Source organism: Aethalodelphis obliquidens, unplaced genomic scaffold (genome assembly GCF_003676395.1).
Source record: "Aethalodelphis obliquidens isolate GAN/ISIS:26980383/991018 unplaced genomic scaffold, ASM367639v1 scaffold5, whole genome shotgun sequence".
Taxonomy (NCBI): Eukaryota; Metazoa; Chordata; class Mammalia; order Artiodactyla; family Delphinidae; genus Aethalodelphis; species Aethalodelphis obliquidens.
Genome location: NW_020837949.1, coordinates 68,881,228 through 68,902,022, shown reverse-complemented (window position 1 = coordinate 68,902,022; position 20,795 = coordinate 68,881,228). Strand labels below are relative to the sequence as shown.

Sequence of the window (20,795 nt, the reverse complement as noted above, 5' to 3'; positions counted from 1 at the left end):
ATAAACACGTTACATATGCACTCTATAACGTGACTACCGTTTAACTTCATAGTTCTAATTTTTAGATAGATGGAAGGGTAGGTAGATGATGGAGGCTTGCCAGTAACTGACGAACTGGAAGAAATCAGATACCCCTCCCTTCGGTTTCCTGCTTTTCTCTCAAGGGACTATGCTATAAAGGCAATGCATTCCAGAATTGTCTTTGTTTAGTACCACGTGGTTTTCATCTCCAGGGCAGTGTACCATATTGCGGTAGATGAGTTAATACTTTTAAAGTTCTTTATCCTGTGACTTCCAGTCATTCTTGGCTGCAGTTATTCTGTCCTTACTATTTCCTGTGTAATGAAAATGACATTCTCACATGTAGATAATAATTATTATTAATAATATCACTTCTAGGGCTTCTCTGGTGGCGCAGTGGTTGAGAGTCCGCCTGCCGATGCAGGGGACATGGGTTCGTGCCCAGGTCCGGGAAGATCCCACATGTCACAGAGCGGCTGGGCCCATGAGCCATGGCCGCTAAGCCTGCGCGTCCAGAGCCTGTGCTCCGCAACGGGAGAGGCCACGACAGTGAGAGGCCCGCGTACCACAAAATAAATAAATAAATAAATCACTTCTTGGTATTACTGCTATGTGCCTGTATTTTGGGGTTGATTTCTATTTCACTACAAAGATAAGTGAAGTGTATTAGTTATGATGATAAAAGGAACAGAAGTGTTTTCATAGACAAGAACAATTCAGCATTTTGGATGGGAAAAAAAAGCCTAACACTGAAATGTCATCTGTGTAAGAAGTCAGAACAGTAAAGAAATAAAAGCTCTGAAAATATAAGCCCAGATTTTTAAAAAGCCATTTATTTTAAAAAACTGTTTGTCAAATCACATACACGAGCAGATACACAACTACCAAAGTGGCCCTGTAATAGACACCAGTGGGGCATTCACCACACAGTACCTGAAAAATACAGCTAAAAAAGAGGAGTCTGTGGAGTATTTAATTTCAGACACCTACTGGACTCCCTGTTGAATGGCTTTAAGTTAGCATATAGTGAGTGAGAGGTAGAGTCCCAAGTATAATAGCTGATGCCTCAGGGCTCCATTTAAAAACAAAACAAAAACAAAAACCATTTCCCCCTCTGCACAAGGGAAGCCTATCCTATTTTTTTTTTTCCTTTGTGAAAACAGAAGCCAAGTTTCTCTTCTCAAATGGTTCAGCATTCCCCGTAAGAGTGTTGTGTGGTGACCTAGGTATTGTGCTTCTTGAGCTGTCTAATTTTCTTCACCTTCAGATTCAGATTCTAGGAGAGAAGAAAGAAAAGTCAGGTCATTTCTTCTGAGACACCTTTAAATAAGGTCATGAAAGAATTTCTACTCTATCTCCCTCCCCCACTAAAAAAGACATTTTGCCTAGGCATCCATTTACTAGGTAAGAGAGTCATATAGAGGGCAGGCAGCAAACTTTTGCTCCTTTTTGCTTTTAAACGAAATTACCTTTCTAAAAATGCAACATGCTCAGAAATATTATTGGTGACGAAAACCATTTATATTTTTCCGGATCGGCAACTTTTCATGCTCAGTTGGATTAAGTCTCATCATTATTGTTCTTCCAACTTGTATTGCCATTTTAAATACCAGTCAACTGGTAAAGGCGCCATAAAAGTCGATATAATCCCATAAAAGTGATTAAGCCAAATGTATTTTTTTTCCTTTCACAGCTGCTGATTATTTCTTCCTCTTTGTCCCTTAAATTAGGAATAATTTAAGAGGTTTTGGTTTTGTTTTGTTTATCTTGCAGAAATTGTCATTGCCTTGATTCAGAAAGGAAGGCTAAGAGGTGGACAAAATGCTGTGGAACACACCTCAGAACTTTAGTTTTAGGAAGGCAAGAAAAATCTGTGGAGGGGGGAGCTAGTTTGAATTGTAGTGAGAAAGGATTTGCTAAATGGTCACCAGAGTTGTTAAATGGAATCATACCTTCTTCTGCGTTTTGTAACCACTCAACAAATTTCTTCATCTGGTCAAGAAAAACACTTTTGCCTTTGGCAACATGTGCTTCTTTGTACCATTTCAATATCGCTTCTTCACTCAGCACATCAGCTGCAATTTCAAATCAAAGGTTTCAAAGCTACTACATACATGTCACGTTTTAAAGCAGCTTCATGTCTTATAGTTTAATAGAAAGCAATCACTTCACATATTAAAGCTCTTTTATAAAAGAAATTCGTATTGAAACTTATCAGAAGACAAGAACCAAGCTTATTTCCATACAGCGCAGTGCCCTGTGTATTTTAGTAGTTAGGGGAGGCATGGTGATGGGACTGGGACTTGAAAATCTCACAGTGCTAATTTGTTGGCAGGAAACTAGGTTATTTTGTAATTTTGCCAATGAATCATCAATTCCAGCCTTTCAGAACACTCTGTGTCCTGCCACCAACTGCAAACACATCTTGATTAAGCAGCAACCACAAATGACTGGTCTTTCAAGGGGATTTACTTTAGGAGGAAAAGAAAGCAAATGAAAAAAATGCAGACAGGATGCAATAACAATGTTAATAATTAAATATAATGATGAGCTTCCTGGGTGTACCATGGGACCAATACACACATAATCCAAAGTTCTACAGTACTCTATCGCTAAGTCCTAAATTTACTTCCCCACAGCACAATATCTAAATCACATGAGTAATGTTTTCCTTGTACACTGTTAGGAGAGAAACAAAAAGTGTTATCTATTAACTATTACCTAGAACTCTAAATTCCACAAATATTCCTTGATACCCTCAAGTTACCATTAATTTAGAATATTTAATGTTAAGAATAGAAAGGGGAATATGAAAAAAATAGCCTACAGACTTTGCCAATGTTCTAATGGGTTATCTTTTGGGATTTTGGTGTGGGAAATTAGATGGAAAACAGATAAAAGGATTTATTATCATCCCCAACGCCTGCCCAATCCATTGCAAATGCTGATAAATCATTCTAATGATGTTTTTGCAGTTAAAATATACCTTTAGCTTATGAAAACAAGAGAAATGATTTGATACTGGTTTCATTCAAAACCTCACTGATCTTTTCATAACAAAAACTTTGTTTTTTTAAAATTAATAATTGGCTCTTGGATTCAATTGAAGAGGTCAAATTGACTAAAAATGCACATGATTGGTTTTAGAAAATATAAAGTTTGTTTTATTTTGGTCATTAAATACATTACATTTTGCAAAGGAAGAAGGAAGTCTAGATTTATTCATATATAAGGACTAGATATAAAAATTATAACCAGGAGCCCTAAGGAATTACTCTTAGCTTCTAGTCTTTTAGTTTCTTGTGCTTCCAGCTCCACACTCCCCACTCACAATGATGAAAGAATTCTCCTGCCTCTTGCCATCAAAGTCCAGTTTTCATACCAATGACGAGCAGATGCTTTACAGCTCAAGGAAGTGACCTGTTACTGGGTAAGATGGCTTTGCAGAAACCTTTCAGGAATGCTAATTAGCTCAAATATGGATGTTTAAAGTCCCTTTTATATAATTTGTTTTTATGACATGTTTAAAATGCCTGTGATTTAGACCAATAATTTCCAAACTGTTTTGATCATGCTCCCCTATCAGTAAGACAATTTTGAGTGTGTACACACAACATATGTGTATTTTTTGTTTTATAAATTATATGCATGTACTATATAACTGCTATTGTTAATGTTATAAAACAAAACATAGAATTAAACATGTAAAGAGAAATTCTCTTTTTTCTCCTCCCCTTAATGAATCATGTTATGACACAATGTACAGGTTGGAAAGGCAACGGAGAGTGTAGTTTAGCGATACTCTTTGTCTCAGGTTTTCTTTCTGAAGGCTGAGAGCTCATTCTCTGAAGGTTGAGAGTTTTATTGCCCCACAGAGGCCGAAAGAGGCCATGCAACTACTAGAATACTTGTCAGTGACTGTGCTTGTGAAAAGGACAGTACATGACAGGTAAAACTTATAGGATGTCTCATCCACTGAAAATCAGACAAACTGTGCAGAGCTGAGTTCTTAGAAGAAGCTAATTTAGTAATAAACACCTGCTGCAAGACCAAATTTCTAGTCCCAGGGGAATAAAACAATAGAGAAGGGACATAAGCACCTACACAGGGCGACTTTGCGGCAAAGCACGAACACCAGAAAGAAAGTCAACTTTTGTGTAGGGAAACGTCTCATCTTAAAAGGAAGGAACTCCTTGACAAATGAAGAAGAGAGAGAACTTTTTTTTCCCACTAAGGAAAAGTAGGGAGAGGAGTTCATTATCACTGGGAGATGAAGATGACAAAGTGTTGGGATCTCCCAAAATGCACACTAGGAATACGGAGGATCAATAAAAGTACAGCAAGAAAGGAAGACATTCTACAATTGCACAGAACCCCCTCACATTACAGTACACTTCTCTCCCCTCGATGTGGCCAACTTCTTCATCATCTCTGGTGAAATACTTGTGTCCCTTGAGAGCCTTCCTTTTTCTTTCTCCAAGTCAGCTTCAGCTCTGAGTTAGGGGCCCCTCCTCTATCATCCTTTCACTCTTCATCAGCATCTATCTGTACGAGCCTTAGTTTAGCCACTGACAAGGTGATTATGTTTCTTGATTTTCTTCCACACTCTGAAATCTAGGAAGTCAAGGACTATTTTGTTCAGCATCTCATTCCCAGCATTTAATAACATAAGACCTGCCATCTAGTTTGCATTCAATAAATGTATAATGTACAAATCGATGAACTTGATGTGAAAAACTAAATATGTCTCAATGTGTAGAGCTATAATTCAAAATTTGGGTTTTCATGAGGGTCAAAGAGACAATATTGTAAAAGTGGTTTGAGAACTGCAAAGTTTTAGGTAACGTTAGTTGTTTAAATATTTAAGTTGAAAACTGTGTCACTTGGAACTTAGAAAATTCAGTACTTTTTATTAGCAGTGGCACATAGGGACACAAGTCAAAAATAATTTACCTTAAAAAGTTGGCACTATATGGTGAGAAGGCAAATAACCTTTTTTTTAGAACAAGAATAAGAAACTTCTTTTAGAAAAATGTGCGTGAGGAACAGAATTTAACCTAAGAAATATCTGCAAACAATAAAAGCCATGATAGAGATACTAATGGTACTTGAGAAGGTAGTTATATATTTTTCAGACCTACATGCTGAGACTATGGTACTTAGCTTCAGGAAGAAAGAAAATTATTTTAGAAAGTGAATAATGTGATATTTAAAAAGTAGTGATGAATTTACTATTTTTCTTACTGCCTTAGAAATATAAAAATCTAGATTTTAGTACAAAAAGTAAATCTTCACTGAGTGACCAATCACCACTTTCTCCTTTCATTGCCGAAAAGCATTATTATTTAAAGTTTATTCACTTTTATTCCACTGTTTTTTATATAAACACCTAAAAATACTTTAACAAAAATACTTTAACTAAAACATCTAAAAATACTTTAATAATATCATTCATTTAAGTAATTAGGTTTTCAAAGGGGACATGAGGAATCATACCCTCATGTTTCTGTTATCCTCAAGTTCTGGAAATACAGTAAGGTGGGTGTATGTAATAGAGACTTAAAATGGGAAAGAAGAAATGATTTCCATTACATTTTTGAAAATCTGCTTGAAAGCAAAATGTCAAGGGATCCACATCACTAGATAAAAGAAACAAAGACACTATTTGATTATTTGTAAAATGTATATGTGTGTATGGAATTAATGATAAGTATAATCTTAACCATGTTACCATGGTTCATGGGATTTGTCACTTCTCACATCCGATACCCTTTAGACCAGTGGTCCCGGATGAACAGTCACAGCATCACCTGGAAATTTGTTAAAACGCAAATTTGCGGGCCCAATGCTGTACCCACTGAATCAGAATCCCTGGGGAATCTGTTTTAACAAGCGCTCCAGGTGAGTCACGTGCACACGAGCACCGGGAAAGGAGTGCTTTAATACATGCTGTCCTCAAGCCTTCCTAGGCATATGAAATACACAACAAGAGCACCCAAATCCTCATAAAAAAAAATGAAATATATGTCTCCAGGTGCACAAGTGTTTGTTGGATGAAATAAGGTCAAAGTAAAAACTACTATTCAAAAGGGAAGGTAAACACAGTAACTCTCCTAACAGTAGTATGGAACAATCATTCCTTGGGGATTCCACGTTCTCAAGAGAAAAAATGCAATTATTTTACTAAAAAAAACAGCCTGTATGTATAATTTTGTGGAAAATTATGAAATTACCTAGAAAATGACATTTAGTTTTAACTTTTCAGTGATATAGTTTAGGTTTCCATTTGTAAAAAGCTTCCTGATTTCATTTCCAAATAACTGAGCCAGAATAAAACTGTTATTGACACTTATCCCCCTGTGTTCCCTTGGGCCTGCTCATACTTGCCACAGACCTTACTAACTGAAACAATCTATTTTAAAAAGCTGACTACCTAGTTAATCAACGGCCTAAGGAAGAGCTAATGCCTCTTCTTTTTACTTCTCAGGGCCCACTGCTTGGTTATTTTATAATTTCAGGTCACTGTTCCCTAGCATTTGGGGCTGAAGAATAGGAAATAAAGCAATCAGTTTTGCTAGCTGTTCGTAGTTGTTATAAGAAGTTTAATAGGGAAGGATGTTGGCATTCATTAATGGTTAAAATGAGAAATTTGAAGAATAGGATTTTGATAGTTTATATGCCACTTAAATGCCTTTACTGATAAAAAGTAGTTTATTTTTTGTTTTTTTGAATTAAGTATAATAATGAAATGAGGTATTGCTGCAGACGAGGCTCAAACAACTACGTCTCAGTTAAAAACAAGGATTTCGGGCTTCCCTGGTGGCACAGTGGTTGGGAGTCCGCCTGCCGATGCAGGGGACACGGGTTCGTGCCCCAGTCCGGGAAGATCCCACATGCCACGGAGCGGCTGGGCCCGTAAGCCATGGCCGCTGAGCCTGCATGTCTGGAGACTGTGCTCCACAACGGGTGAGGCCACAGCAGTGAGAGGCCCGCGTACCGCAAAAAAAAAAGCAAAGAACAAGGATTTGGTAAGAGACACTGTTTGGTTGGGCTGGCTATTAAACAACAAGAAAGGAAATTATGTGTTTAGGCAGCTAGTTTATAAACAGTTTGCTTTTCTGTAGTGGAAAATATTGACCACTCACGAAGCAAATGTGAAACCTATCCCACAGGCCTCTCTACCAGTTTAAAATGGGGCCAGCTGTGGCCGGTGTGGACAGAATGGCTACTGGCTGCGGGGGGCTGCTCCTCTTTCTTGGCTCCTGGGTACCACAGGTGGGTTGGCCATAGGACCTGCAGGTTTGGTTCTGATGGGTCACCTAGACTTAAGACATTGCTATCTCATGACCCTGGGTATCATTTAAGCCCTAGTTTTAGGACATTGCTATCCCATGACCACATCCAAGAGGGCCAATTCAGATCTGGCCACAGAAAAACACCTATTACTGAATTTCAAATGGGACTTGGCAGTCATCACAGTCTCCCACTGATATGGAAATTGTGCCAAATACCTTAGTGCTGAGAAAGCAAAAGATCACCCAAACCCTTGTGGGCAAGACGTATGCATTTGAAGAATCTGGACAGCCAGTTAAAACTCTTTGTGAAATGCTATTAAACGTTTTAAAAACAGCTAGTAATCTGTAATGTAAAATTTTTACATTCCAAATGTCCAACTTGTCATTCAAGATAGACAACTTTAAGAACACATCAAAAAGAAAAGAAACATTTGGTTGGTATTAATTTATACTTTAGCCTTTTCTGTGTTATGCCATTTAAGATAGCAGTAACTTCTAATTAACATTTTATAATGTTCAAAACATCTCGTTTCTTAAGTGTTCCTTCCCCGCCCCCCCCCGCCCCCCCCCGCCTCATAAAACTACAAACACCTAGACCAAAGAAGAGTCCAGGATCATTTTCTTCATATACTATAGGTATAGAGATTGAGATCAGTTAAAACCCTAATAGCTAAAGATGTTAAAAAAAAAAAACAACCCTAATAGCATTCATTTTTAATAAACTGGCTGTGCCAGTTGTCATGGCAACCTAATCCTTATAAATACAATAACAAGACAGTAAATGTGAAGTTCTAAAAATAGCCATTTCCTTGGAAAACAGTAGAATGGCTGGGCCAAATAACTAAACTGCAAAGTGAAAAGCTAGTTATTTCAGTAATTTTAAAGTCAGCTTTATGGCATCTGAAAAGGTATGAACATACTATATGTAACCACTTGGTAATCACCGTTGTTATAGCTAATCCTTACAATGCAAAAACAGACCTTATTTTTTGTAATTACAGTCTTTTTCACCATCCCTCCCCACCAAAATTATTAGTTCATCACCAGTCTTCTAGCAATTTCCACCAGTGACAAGTGTACAGGGGCCTATTCAGGCTGGTTCCTCAGGCCACGCATGTCTACGGTGTTTGCACCTTCTCTCTCTACATAATATGGCTGCATCACTAAAACTCAAAGACTATCATTAACCTATATCCCCCTCTGCCTCACCCCCTACTCTGTCCCTCGAAAAGCTTCAACAAAACATAGAAACATAGTGGCAGGATGACATAGATACACACCTTTATAAAAAAGAACCACGATCTTCTGAAAGGCTTTCATGAAATGGATGTTGTCATAACAGTACTCTTGCACCTTCTGGAGGAGGATCAGCTCTGACTGGCCTTGGGAGCTGAACACAGCCAGGAGTGGAGCGTATTGCTGGAACAGAAGTGGGGAGTAAAACCATTTACTCTCATGAGAGGTGCAGGGCTGACACCACTTGAATCATAACAATAATCTGAAGGTTTGCTTAGAAAATCTTCACTTTGAGGATTATCTTATTCTAATATTGTGACCAATCAAAATGAATTTTTTTATCCCTGCACCTTATCAGATTTCTCTCGCTGTACCCACTAAAAGCAACCAAATATGAAATTCTGACTATATTAAAGATAACTGCCATGCTACTGTGTCTGTCTAATGGGTCCTGTGAAAATAAGACAGAGTTCCTAAGTTCCAAAGGTTCCCAGGGCTGCTGTGACCCCTCCATCACTGAAGTGTGGCTCTGCCACTGGAAGAGTGGGCATCTCCTTCCTAAACATCGCAGACCCCCCACATGTCATCTTTATGGTTTTGTTCATACTGTTCCCTTCGTCCCAAATGACCTTGGCTTCCAGTTGTTTGGCTGTTGTTTTCTCTAAGACCTACTCAGCTCAACACTTAACTCCTCCTCTGAGCCTTCCCTGGTCAACTTAACCTGCATAGGCTACTCACTGCTCTGTCTTCCTAAATACTGAGAGTAATCTGAATTTACATCCTACCTAGTTTAAACTAGGTACCTGTTGATTTCCCAATTCAAGTGTAAACTCTGAAGGCAGGCTCTAAGTCTTCCACTTGTCTTAAGACACTTTTATAGGGAGAGGACAATAAAAGCAAAAACATATGTATCTCCCCACAAAAATATACAATTTACACAATCGGTTGATTTCTTCCACCACTCAGTTTTCAAATTCTAATGTCAGCTTGTAGTTTACGTAAAAAATACTCATTAAGAATTTTTATCATGTAGAAGGAGAACCAATAGTTAGACTATATTTCCCTTTAAATATTGAATATATGACTATTCTGTGGATTTTCTGACATTGTTTTTAATAAGAATTTACCCTTAGGTATTTCATAAGCTCTTACATCTGAAACATTTTAGGTAGTGGCAAATTTGAAAAGAAGAACACTAGGAAGTATGTGTTTGGACTGATTAGAACACATCTATCACATTGTTAAGAGCTGCAGTTGGCCTGCAGCCAAGACTGTGCCTTGTTGGGACCTGGTACCTTCAGATGCTTGAGGGCTTGCTCGGCAACGAGCTCTTCCTTCTTGTTCCATTCCACAGCGTTCATTATACAGGTCCATAGCAGTCCAATCACTGCTGTTTCTGGAAGATCATTCCTCTTCATTTCTTCTTTAACATAGAGCACCACCTAAATTTCACAAAAAAAGGAGTCAGAGAGTAACAGACAGATGGGGAGTTCCCCTCTCACTGTGCCCGATCAGTAAAAGGTTAGGGGCAGACAAATATTCTGCTCAGTTCCTCCCTTCCTGGCATATACTCTCCAGTTACGAGAGGCAGGAAAAACACAATGATTTGTTCTCAAAGCAGATTTATTTTTAGTCCCCAAATTAATAGGCTTATCTCTGGCCAGGAGGTGCTGGATAATAGAAAATAAAAAAAGAGAATCGTGGTTTCTTAGGGGCTATACTCTTACAGGCAGGAACCCCTTTGAGTAAAGCAGGGCAAAGATTATTTAAGCCAGTTTGACTTTCTGGGGTTTGAAGAAGGCAACAGAGCTGTGAATTTTTACTTCCGATCCTTAACTTTAAACCTCTTGAAAAATGTCTTGGGCTTGTACAAGGCATTCTCTGCAATTCATCCTCTAATTATCGCTTTTGATGATCCTCATGCCTCATGTAAATAAACTGTAAAGTGCAAAGACTTTACATATGATACATATCAAAGCAGCAACCCTCAGCAGGCTATTTTCCCTTCAGAGTTACTTTTAAATATGCAAATGTATCCTAAAACCTGATCGTACGGAATAAAATCTGCCTAACAGTGTATCTTATATTAAACTTGTTTGGAAAAATCTTTCTCCTTTTGAATAGAATCACAAATAGAGGTGAGGGCCTCAGAAGTGATTAAAAACCATAATATCAATATATCTCACGTGTACTACTTTGTGAGTAGTACAGCTATTTTTCTCCCTTCCTTTTTTTTAATGAAAATACGTTGCTTTCTTTCCTGCTGGCCTGGGGTACAGAGGGGTCAGCTGTGGGTTAAGCAGCCTTTGAGAACCGAAGGAACTGGGAAGTCCTAGTCCCCCAGCTGCAAAGAAAGGTGACATGTCTGCACCTAAAGGTATCGCAGTGTTATTTGGTTTGCTTTTTTTCCCCCATGTTAAATCATGTTCAAGTTCTTTGCTTGGAGAAAGATTACTGAATATATTGCTGACCTTAATGCCATGAGACTTAGGACCAACACCTCCACCTGCTGGACAGCATCAGTCCGGAATTCTCCAGTCTTAAACTGCAAAAGGTACCTTGCAAGGCTGCGAGCACGCAGGATAGTGAGGATTTGGGACTTGGGAGTAAGTGGCAAAAGGAAAGGACTCTTTATGCAATTTTTGAATTATCATGTAAAAGTTTTTAAAGTTCAAATAGGAAGTTTTCTTCAGGCAGGACTTAAAAAAAAAAAAGATACAATCATAGCCATATGAAAGATAGCTATACAAGAAGGTAGTATTTATGTTATGTGAATACGCAACTATTATGAGTGGGATCCAATGAGCCACTGGTCCAACTGGTCTTTACCCATGATATGACTGCAAAATCACCCCTTTTTTGTCTTAAAATTAAAACCTATATATATTCACCCAATACTTAACCATATTATGTAATCTGCAATAAAATGGGAAAACCACCATAAATCGAGGTATACTGCTAGTGGAGAGTAAATCTATTCAACAGATGAAACATTCTGACAACCATAGCAACCTGGTAAATAAGTCACTTGTGTGGAAATACTCATTATTTTCTGGAACATCCTGGAGGAGTCTGAATCAATACTTTGAAATCGAGCTCATTTAAATGGTATGAAAAGGGCCTGGAGTTCATAGCAATAAACAAAGGGAGGTCTCCTTAAGGGAGGTAAAGCTTGTGCTGCACAGGCTACATCATCCCTCTCGCTGAACGGGTTTGCAGTGATGTCAGTCCATGGTCCCCACCTCCTTGATCGGGCATTCCTGAGAAAGACGCTCCTGGAGCTCCTTCTGCAGCTCCTTCCTGGTGCCCAGGGACTGCTGGACTCGGAGGAAGTCAGAGAGCTCCTTAAGACCTGCGTCAGTGAAGTACTGAGCAAAATGATCCACGCTCTGTCTGTTAACTGGAAAGAGCTCCTGGGAGAGAAAAGAAGAGAGACTGTTACACAACATGCCATTCACATTTCAGCAAGCGTAAAGAACAACATTTTCATATTAAGAGAACACTTAGAATATCTCATATTTGGAAGAAAAGAAGAAGGATGGAGTTTTTCAAAAGAATAAATCTCGGATATATTTCTTGAGCATCTGCTAAGGTACCTTCCAAAATTAGGCAATTTGACAAAGAAAGAGAATAAAAAATGCTAAGCAAATTACATAAACTAGTTGCACTCATTTGGCACTGCTATTTCCTTTTTCTTTTACTTTAATCAAAGTGCAGCACGTACAAAAACAGAACTAAATTTGCTAAATTAAGTACCAATAAGATGATAACCCTGAATAACGTTGGGATTATTTTAAACCGACTAGAAAAAACTGAAATCATTAACCACACTGTTTCCTTAACTATGAGTTAACAGACCAAAGCCAGTTTTAGTAATGCTGAAATGATCTGAGATAATATGAGGAAAACAACATTGACTATTATCATCTCGAGGACCTCTATTCAGCATTTCATTAAGGAAAATGCTGCTATTATTCTAAAATAACAGCTCAGAGCTAAAGGGAATTTTTGTTGTATCTCTTAACGATGGTGGCTCTAAATTAAGTTCATGGCGAGATCTAATCTAAATCCGCCCTACCATCTCTTCAGTTCATTACATAATTCTGCTGGAAATTTTTTAAAAGAGCAGCACACCATGGCTGCTCTCATATTCTCACCTCACTTCCATTTCACCTTACACAGCTCGGCGGAGTCTCAGGAACACTTAGTCATGTTCTAACCCTGTGTGACGCCAACACCCAACTAAGAAAGGAAGGCAATTTTCAAAGCTCTCACATTTTTCAGACTGCTGCAGAGTCTATAAAATAGATCCAAACTTTTATGATGGTGAGATTTGCATATATAGATGGCCAATGGCTATGTGGCTTCAATAAAAATCTCAGAAGAAAGATCTGCAACGAGTTTGCCACCAAGCATAGGGACATAGCCAGATGGCTTCTGTCATGACTCAAATTTCAATATTCTCTGTACCATCATCCCATAATTTGCCTTGTTGAGTCATCAGTTTCAAAATGTCAGAACAGAGTTGGTGGGAGCAGCTATCAAACACACATTCATGTTAAAGCAAACATTTCATACCTGACTGAAACGTTGTCACTGATATTTATTCTACCATTCAAGAGGACTTTCAAATTTGTGGGGGCAGGGAACTAGTTTAATTTTGAGTTTCTTCTATGAATCAAGAGGTGGTGGGCATTTTACTCATAATTGTAAAAAGTAGAAATTTTTCTACAAAAATAAACTAAGTCTCAACAAGGCTAAGCAGCTTGACCCAAATTATGCAGCCAGAAATATTTAAGGGCATAGCTGTGTGACCCCAAAGGCAATAATTACTCTGTTACTCATGCCAGCATTCAATACTCAATTTAGGGAGAATGTGACTGCAACTTCTGATGGAAAGTTATGTTCAGAGTAAGACATCATCAAACATGTTACTAGTGGTTTTTTATTTATTTTTATGAACTATAACCACAGTCCTTATGAATGATACATAACATCTTAAAAATTATTATTCAGATTAAACTGAGCTAAAATCAGTATAAATCATGTCATGACCTTTACTAACTTGGAACATAGTTTGCATTTGTTACAAAAATCCTACCCAAGGCTTCCCTGGTGGCACAGTGGTTGAGAGTCCGCCTGCCGATGCAGGGGACACGGGTTCGTGCCCAGGTCCGGGAGGATCCCACATGCCATGAAGCGGCTGGGCCCGTGAGCCATGGCCGCTGAGCCTGCGCGTCCGGAGCCTGTGCTCCGCAACGGGAGAGGCCACAACAGTGAGAGGCCCGCGTACTGCAAAAAAAAAAAAAAAAAAAAATCCTACCCAGGTAAAAACCTTTATCACCTCATCCCTAGATCAAGGTCTCCCTACTTCTGCCCTTCCTCCTGAATCTGCTCCCGATGCAACAGCCAGAGAGATCCTGTTAAGACCCCAAAATCACATTATGCATGTTTTGCAGAGACTTTTCCAAAAAACTTCTCATCTTACTCAGAATAAAAGCCGAAGTTCTTAGAGGATAGGGGACCTGCTATGACTCTGACCTGATCTCCTACATTTTTGCTCTTACTAATTACCCTCTCTTTCTTGCTGTCCCCAACATGCCACGCCTCAAAGCCTTTGCGTTTTCTGCTGCCTTTGCCTGGAATACTCTTCCTGGAGATATCTAAATAGATCGCTTCTTCACACAAATGTCACCTTATCAGAGAGGCCTTTTCATACCACACTGACACTCCTCAGTGCTTCCCTATTTAGCTTTTCTCTCGGAGCACTCTTCACTTTTTATTATACCATGTATTATTTTAATTGTTTATTTAGTTTATTGCCTGTCCCCCTGAAACAGAATGTAAGCCCCATAAAGGCACAGGTTGCCTGCTTGATTTCTTTCAATATCTTCAGCTCCTAGAAAAGTTTCTAGCCAATGTCTTGATCATTGTTCCCTTTTCCAGGGATGCGGGCATGATATCAGGCAGGCATGGTTCTAAGGCACAGCCACCCTGTCCTCATGGAGTTTCTGGTAGAAACTGCTACCTATGCTTTTCATGTTCAAAACATATGTAGACAAAGAAACCTAGCAAGAACAGTTAAATGATGTGTATTTTTCAAAAAGGAAATACATTAAAAAATTTTTAATGAAGTAACCTAATTAAGTTAACCAAGCTCTGCCTATTGGCATCTTTAAGGAACCATGCTTTAAGAAATAACTGAGTCTTTTGTGGTTAAGTTGTAATTGTATCTTTGTTCCTAATAATTCACCCCCCACCCCTCTCCCTTAAACAAGTATTCAGTGAAGACCCTCCTTGCTGTATCTGTCTTCACAGGTGGAGAAGTAGCCCATGAGTGGACTAAATCTTCCTACCCCACGCCAGGCTTCTCCGTGACTTCTTTTGACGAAAGAAGGTGAGCTTTTAAAGCACCGGAATGTCTCCCTTCAGTCACCTGTGTTCCTGTCCTCTGCCATGAGGACAGAATAGCCCAGATATGAGCTGCTCCTTCAGCCTGGGACCCAGAATGAAAGGGCTGGGGCCTTGCCAAGATACAGCTAATCCACAGACTCAGGGACACGAATATATTCCTTCATATGAACTTCCACCCACATCAGCAACCTATTCACTTGTCTTCTGTGACTTCTATATACCCTTCATTGCTAGAGAGTAGGTTCCATGAAGGCAGGAAACTTTTCTGTCCTGTCTCTACTGGCTCCACAGCTTCTAGGACTGTGCCTGGCACAGAGCAGGCACTTAATAAATATAAGTTAAATGAAAAGTATTATCAGTGGCAGAAATTAACAAGAATCTAGACTTAATTTTTCTTCTTTATCATATTATAAAGACTTCCAAGACCCAAATAGGGCTATTTTAGGTAAACCTCAAGAGATAAAGGAATTTTAAGTCATTGAAAATAAAAGAGTTTACAATGAGCCAGATTTGGAATTATCCCACGAATCAACACCCTTGCACAGAACACAATGGAAGAGAAAACAGGTAAGTAACTAGGTAAAGAGAAGATGGCAAGCATGTCTTGCAATTTTAGACTTTGTCCTAAAATTTTAAAAGCAATTTCACTTGAAGCAATCTCTGTCATCTGCACAGCTGTTGCTTCTGGCAGAAATTATAGGGAGCAGATAGGAATTATGAGGACAAAATATTTTTCCTGATTTTCTTTGAAAAATACAAAGAGAAGTAAAAATATAATCAAGCAATCATGATACTGGGAGCTTCAAATTACTACTATTAACTTGTTAGCTTTCTTAAATATCTAAGTATTTCCAAGGAATCTTAGTATAAACAAGGAATCTTCCCTAACCTTTTTTTTTTTTAAATGTTTTATTGAAGTATAGTTGATTTAAGCTTATAGTTTTGTTTTGTTTTGTTTTTTCCGGTATGCGGCCTCTCACTGTTGTGGCCTATCCCGTTGCGGAGCACAGGCTCCGGACGCGCAGGCTCAGCGGCCATGGCTCACGGGCCCAGCTGCTCCGCGGCATGTGGGATCTTCCCGGACCGGGGCACGAACCCGTGTCCCCTGCATCGGCAGGCGGACTCTCAACCACTGCGCCACCAGGGAAGCCCAACCTTTTATTTTGTTAACAAACTAACGTGTATTTGAGGTCAGTGTCATTCACCTATGACCCAAGATAATCACTAATGTCTAATTAGGTGGGATTGATGTGACTTTAAATTTCATATTAAAACTTTACATTTCTATAGTTATTAGCTGCAAAAGAGTTAATTCTGATAAATGTTATCACTATGTCAACAAACTTCTAAATTTGAAAGTCTCTGTACTCCCTATGACTCTTTAATTTTATCATTCCATTTATTTATGCAACAAAGATTAAACTGGAATTAGTTTCTATCTGCCAATAATACAGAAATAAAAAGAACCATGTTCCAATTCGACATAGACTCAGTTATGTATTACATCACAATTGACAGAGCCAAGGCAGAAGCATGAAACATACAACCCTTTGCCCAGACAACACTTACAAGTAGCCTCTTGTCTAAGTTGGCTTTTCTCAAAGAGGAGGTAACAGAGTTGGCATCTTTTTCTGCCATCCACGCTTTAAAAAGCTTGACAGCAAATGAGGCTGCAATGCCTGTTAAAAAAAAAAAAAAGAAGAGTAAACCTTTTATAACAAAAACCACTTGTGATGATGTACAAGGCAACATTTCCCATTAGGCGTCCTGAAATGACTAAATAACTCAAAGACTTGATTTGGCACAAAGGAAAAATGGAAAGCTCTCTAGGCACTGTACTATTCATTACTCAAGAAAATATTTTCATAAGAAGGGAAAAAAAATGTTAAAGTACTTTTCAAAGTTGGACTCCCTAATTCCAACCTGTTATAACTGTAAATTTATTTATTTTTACCTTGGTCAAAACCAGATTCAAAGCCAAGGATCTTCTAATGTTTTGCCTCTATTTCACCCTGTGGTTCACCAGTATTTCATATTTTTAACCGTGATCCTGAGGTACACCAAATAAATCGAAAGCCATAAAACTGAAATGTCAACATGTCAACTAATTTGCTGATAAATAATATCAGTGAAAGAACATCAATGGTGACCGGTATAAATAAATAAAGCTATAGATGAACATGCATCATTTACTTCACAGTTTTGCTTTTTGTAAAAAGCATTTTAAAATATTCACGAGTTAAGGTATGAAAATGTCAGTGCTGTTTTAAGCTGAAATCTTTTCTGGATATTTTAAAAGAGATTTTAAAAATAGCTATGTTGGGCTTCCCTGGTGGCGCTGTGGTTGAGGGTCCGCCTGCCGATGCAGGGGACACGGGTTCACGCCCCGGTCCGGGAGGATCCCACATGCCGCGGAGCGGCTGGGCCCGTGAGCCGTGGCCGCTGAGCCTGCGCGTCCGGAGCCTGTGTTCCACAGCGGGAGAGCCCACAACAGTGAGAGGCCCGCGAACCGCAAAAAAAAAAAAAAAAAAAGAAAAGCTATGTTAATCAGGAATCTACTCAATTACATACCCATATTTATAATAAGATTTATTTCCAACATAAATAATCAGATAACTAATAGCTTTTCTGTGAACACTCCAGATTTCTAAATTAATGTTGCATTTGTTTAATGAAGAGTTAAGGAGTAGTTGAAATATTAAACTGATTTTTCTGAGTTGAAGGCTTCAGTATCGTTGATGGTCTAAGCAGTGTCTATTCTCCTTTCCTCTTTCCTAAGAGAGTTCCCATGTTGCTCAGGCCAGGTGACTTCCATCTAATTAGTCTAAGCCCTGGCACCACCTTCTTCTGCAATGATTAGCCTAGTGATCTAAGTTGTTGGCCATAGCATCCCCCAACAATTACTACTGGGTGGGACATGTGGCCAATTTCAGCCAATCAGCTGAAGGCAAGATAAATTATCCTATGTTCAGAAGTCTCTTCTACTGAACCTGAATGAAGACGCCTGTGCCATAACTGGACTAGCAGACTTCTTTTAAAGGCTAAGGAGTCCACCCTAGGAATGAAGTCGATGCTATGGTAATGGGGGAAAATGCCTGAGTCCCGAATGATATTGCTGTTCACCCTGAAGTCTGCTCTGCTTTTATATTTATTGTTACATAAGAAATAAATGCCCTTGGTGGGGCTGGGTGGGGGGAATAACTTAGAAGGTTGGAATTAATATATACATACTACTATATATAAAATAGGTAACAAACAAGGACATACTGTATAGCACCATGAACTATACTCAATATTTTATAGTAACCTATAAGGGAAAAGAATCTGAAAAAGAATGTGTGTGTGTGTGTGTGTGTAACTGAATCACTCTGCTATACATCTGAAACTAACACAACATTGTAAATCAACTATACTGCAAAAAAAATTTAAAAAAAAGAAAGAAAGAAAAAAAGAAATGCCCTTGTATACAAATTTGGGTCTTGTCTTCCAGTTACTTGCTGGTAAACAAATTCAATTGAGATATATATATAAAATATAATTTATACAGACACCAACTTTACCCAATTCTTTTCTTTTGAATAGCAGAGAAACTAAGCCCCCCAAATTGTCTATGACAATAACACCTGTGATATGACCTGGAGAATTTTATGTTATCAACTTGTTGACCTGGATTTTTAACATTACCATTCGTTCCAAAAGTCAATATAAAACATAATATAAATTTATGTAATTAAATAAAAATAAAGATAACAGATCTTGTAATCCTCATTGCAAGTAAGAGAAATAAAGCATGCTTGAAACTAGGAGTCTAAAAACGAGGCTCAAACCTATCATTTTACATTAAAAGTGGCTCTTGGTGGAAGGACTGGAGAAATTTCTTTGTACTTGAGATTCTACTGAGTGGAGGGTCTCCCCATAGCCATTTGTTGGGTGGGAGGTTGGGGAAAAGGTATAATTTCATAATCCCTTCCTATTTGGGAAGCAGAAGCTTAATACTTTTGTTTCTAGAGATGCTGGAGCATAAAGAAAAACCATAATGACATAGGTACTACATAACTTCCATAACAAAGGTATTTTTCTTCTCCTTTCCTACCCCTCTAACATTTTACCATAAAAAATTTTAAACATAAGAAAAGTTGAACAATAAACACTCATTTACTCACCATCTAGATTCTATAACAGTTAATATTTTGCTGCATTTGCTTTATCAGGTCTGTCCATTTATCCTTCTAATAATTTATTTTTTAATACATTTCAAAAGAAATTGTATACATCACTTAGGTTTTTAATACAACCAGAAAGGCAATTATTTTCTGTTATAAACACTAGGAATAATCTGATGTAATTAATATTTACTGTTTACATTTTATCTTGTCTTCCTAGTATAAAATGTCTAGTACCATAAGTAAAACACGAAGGATCATGAATTCTCTTCAGGAGAATACTTTAAAGTGTTATAGTATTAACAATATATTAATAACAATTAGAGAGCCTGAAAACTATAGAGAATCTCTAAATAATATCATTTGACTCTTGGTTTACTATTCTTTTTTTTTTTTTCGGTACACGGGCCTCTCACTGTTGTAGCCTCTCTCGTTGCGGAGCACAGCCTCCGGACATGCAGGCTCAGCGGCCATGGCTCACGGGCCCAGCCGCTCTGCGGCATGTGGGATCTTCCCAGACCGGGGCACGAACCCACGTTCCCTGCATCAGCAGGCGGACTCTCAACCACTGCGCCACCAAGGAAGCCCTAGTTTACTATTCTTTTCTCAGCTACAAGAAACTGTAACTCATTTCACTGCAGGTATTAATGAGGCTGGGACTTCACATTTATAGGAGAAAAACCAAGTTCTAAGAAGAAACAGATGTTTTCACAAAAGCTCTTTTATTTTTAAGAAAAAAAGAACTCTTTGTTTTGTGTTGCATTATAATTTGAATATCATTATCCTCCTGCAAGAAAAAAAGCCCACTTTTGTATTATTCTATAATCAAGTAATCATATGTATGCCCATCAAACTCTTAATGTCTTAAAATTAAAGCAAAACTCTGAGGCAGCCACCTGGACTTCTAAAACAGAATGAATATCTTAAAAATGTGATCTAAATGAACATTTGAGCACAACATCTTGAGGGGAAACAGTTCAGAAGAATGGCCCCAACCAGGGAAATGAAAAACTGTTTAAGGGGGCATTTAGGAATGTGAAGGGCCATTTTTGGCTATTCTGCTAAATGCAGGTGGGTGTTTTAGGCTGGCATTCTGTGTCTGAGGGCAAAAAGGTTAAATGACTCACAAAGCACAAAAGAGTCCTGCACAATGAAGCAATGTCCCAACAAAGTATGCCAGTAAGCATCTATGTTGAGAGAAATGGTTTGGACCAGATCAATTTCAGGGTATTTGACCTAGGCATTGAGTCTTAAACCAAAAATTCCAGCTTATTATTATTCTTTATTTGTCTTTGTATAGGTGTGCATATTTTTTCTCCTAATTGCCTACAATAAACATGTACAATTCTCTTATTGTTTGAAGACACACACTCAAACACACACACGTCTCTTACATGGAGGATGGGTGGGAAGTAGAGAACACTAAGAAGAGGTACTGCTATTTTTCTATCTTTGGCTTTTCTTTTCTTTTCACATCTGACAGGTAAGAAAATGAGCATAAATACCTTCTTTGACTAAGCTGTCAGTGAAGAGACTGGTGAGGATGTTGGCAGGAAGGTTGCCATTGCCCAGCAGAATCCCAGACAGCATTGCCAACTTTGTCTGCTCTGCTTCAGAAAAGGCTTTAAGGAAGAGGAGAAGCTGTGGGTCAAACAAAAGAAACCAT

The 20,795-nt window shown here is 38.4% G+C and overlaps 1 protein-coding gene across 4 annotated transcripts in view; it reads right to left on the bottom strand.

Annotated features, from left to right (window-relative positions):
- Window positions 1–833: 833 nt before the first annotated feature.
- Window positions 834–20,795, bottom strand: part of BZW2 (basic leucine zipper and W2 domains 2) — a 58,354-nt gene continuing 38,392 nt past the window's right edge. For all 4 annotated transcript variants that reach the window (XM_027102581.1, XM_027102583.1, XM_027102585.1 and 1 more), the window contains 7 exons: window positions 20,635–20,770; window positions 16,536–16,645; window positions 11,795–11,965; window positions 9,848–9,994; window positions 8,597–8,735; window positions 1,974–2,096; window positions 834–1,297 (listed from right to left, as the gene is read on the bottom strand). In XM_027102581.1, the coding sequence (XP_026958382.1) occupies window positions 1,269–1,297; window positions 1,974–2,096; window positions 8,597–8,735; window positions 9,848–9,994; window positions 11,795–11,965; window positions 16,536–16,645; window positions 20,635–20,770 (855 nt within the window). In that variant the 3' untranslated portion in view covers window positions 834–1,268. The remainder of the gene's footprint in view (window positions 1,298–1,973; window positions 2,097–8,596; window positions 8,736–9,847; window positions 9,995–11,794; window positions 11,966–16,535; window positions 16,646–20,634; window positions 20,771–20,795) is intronic.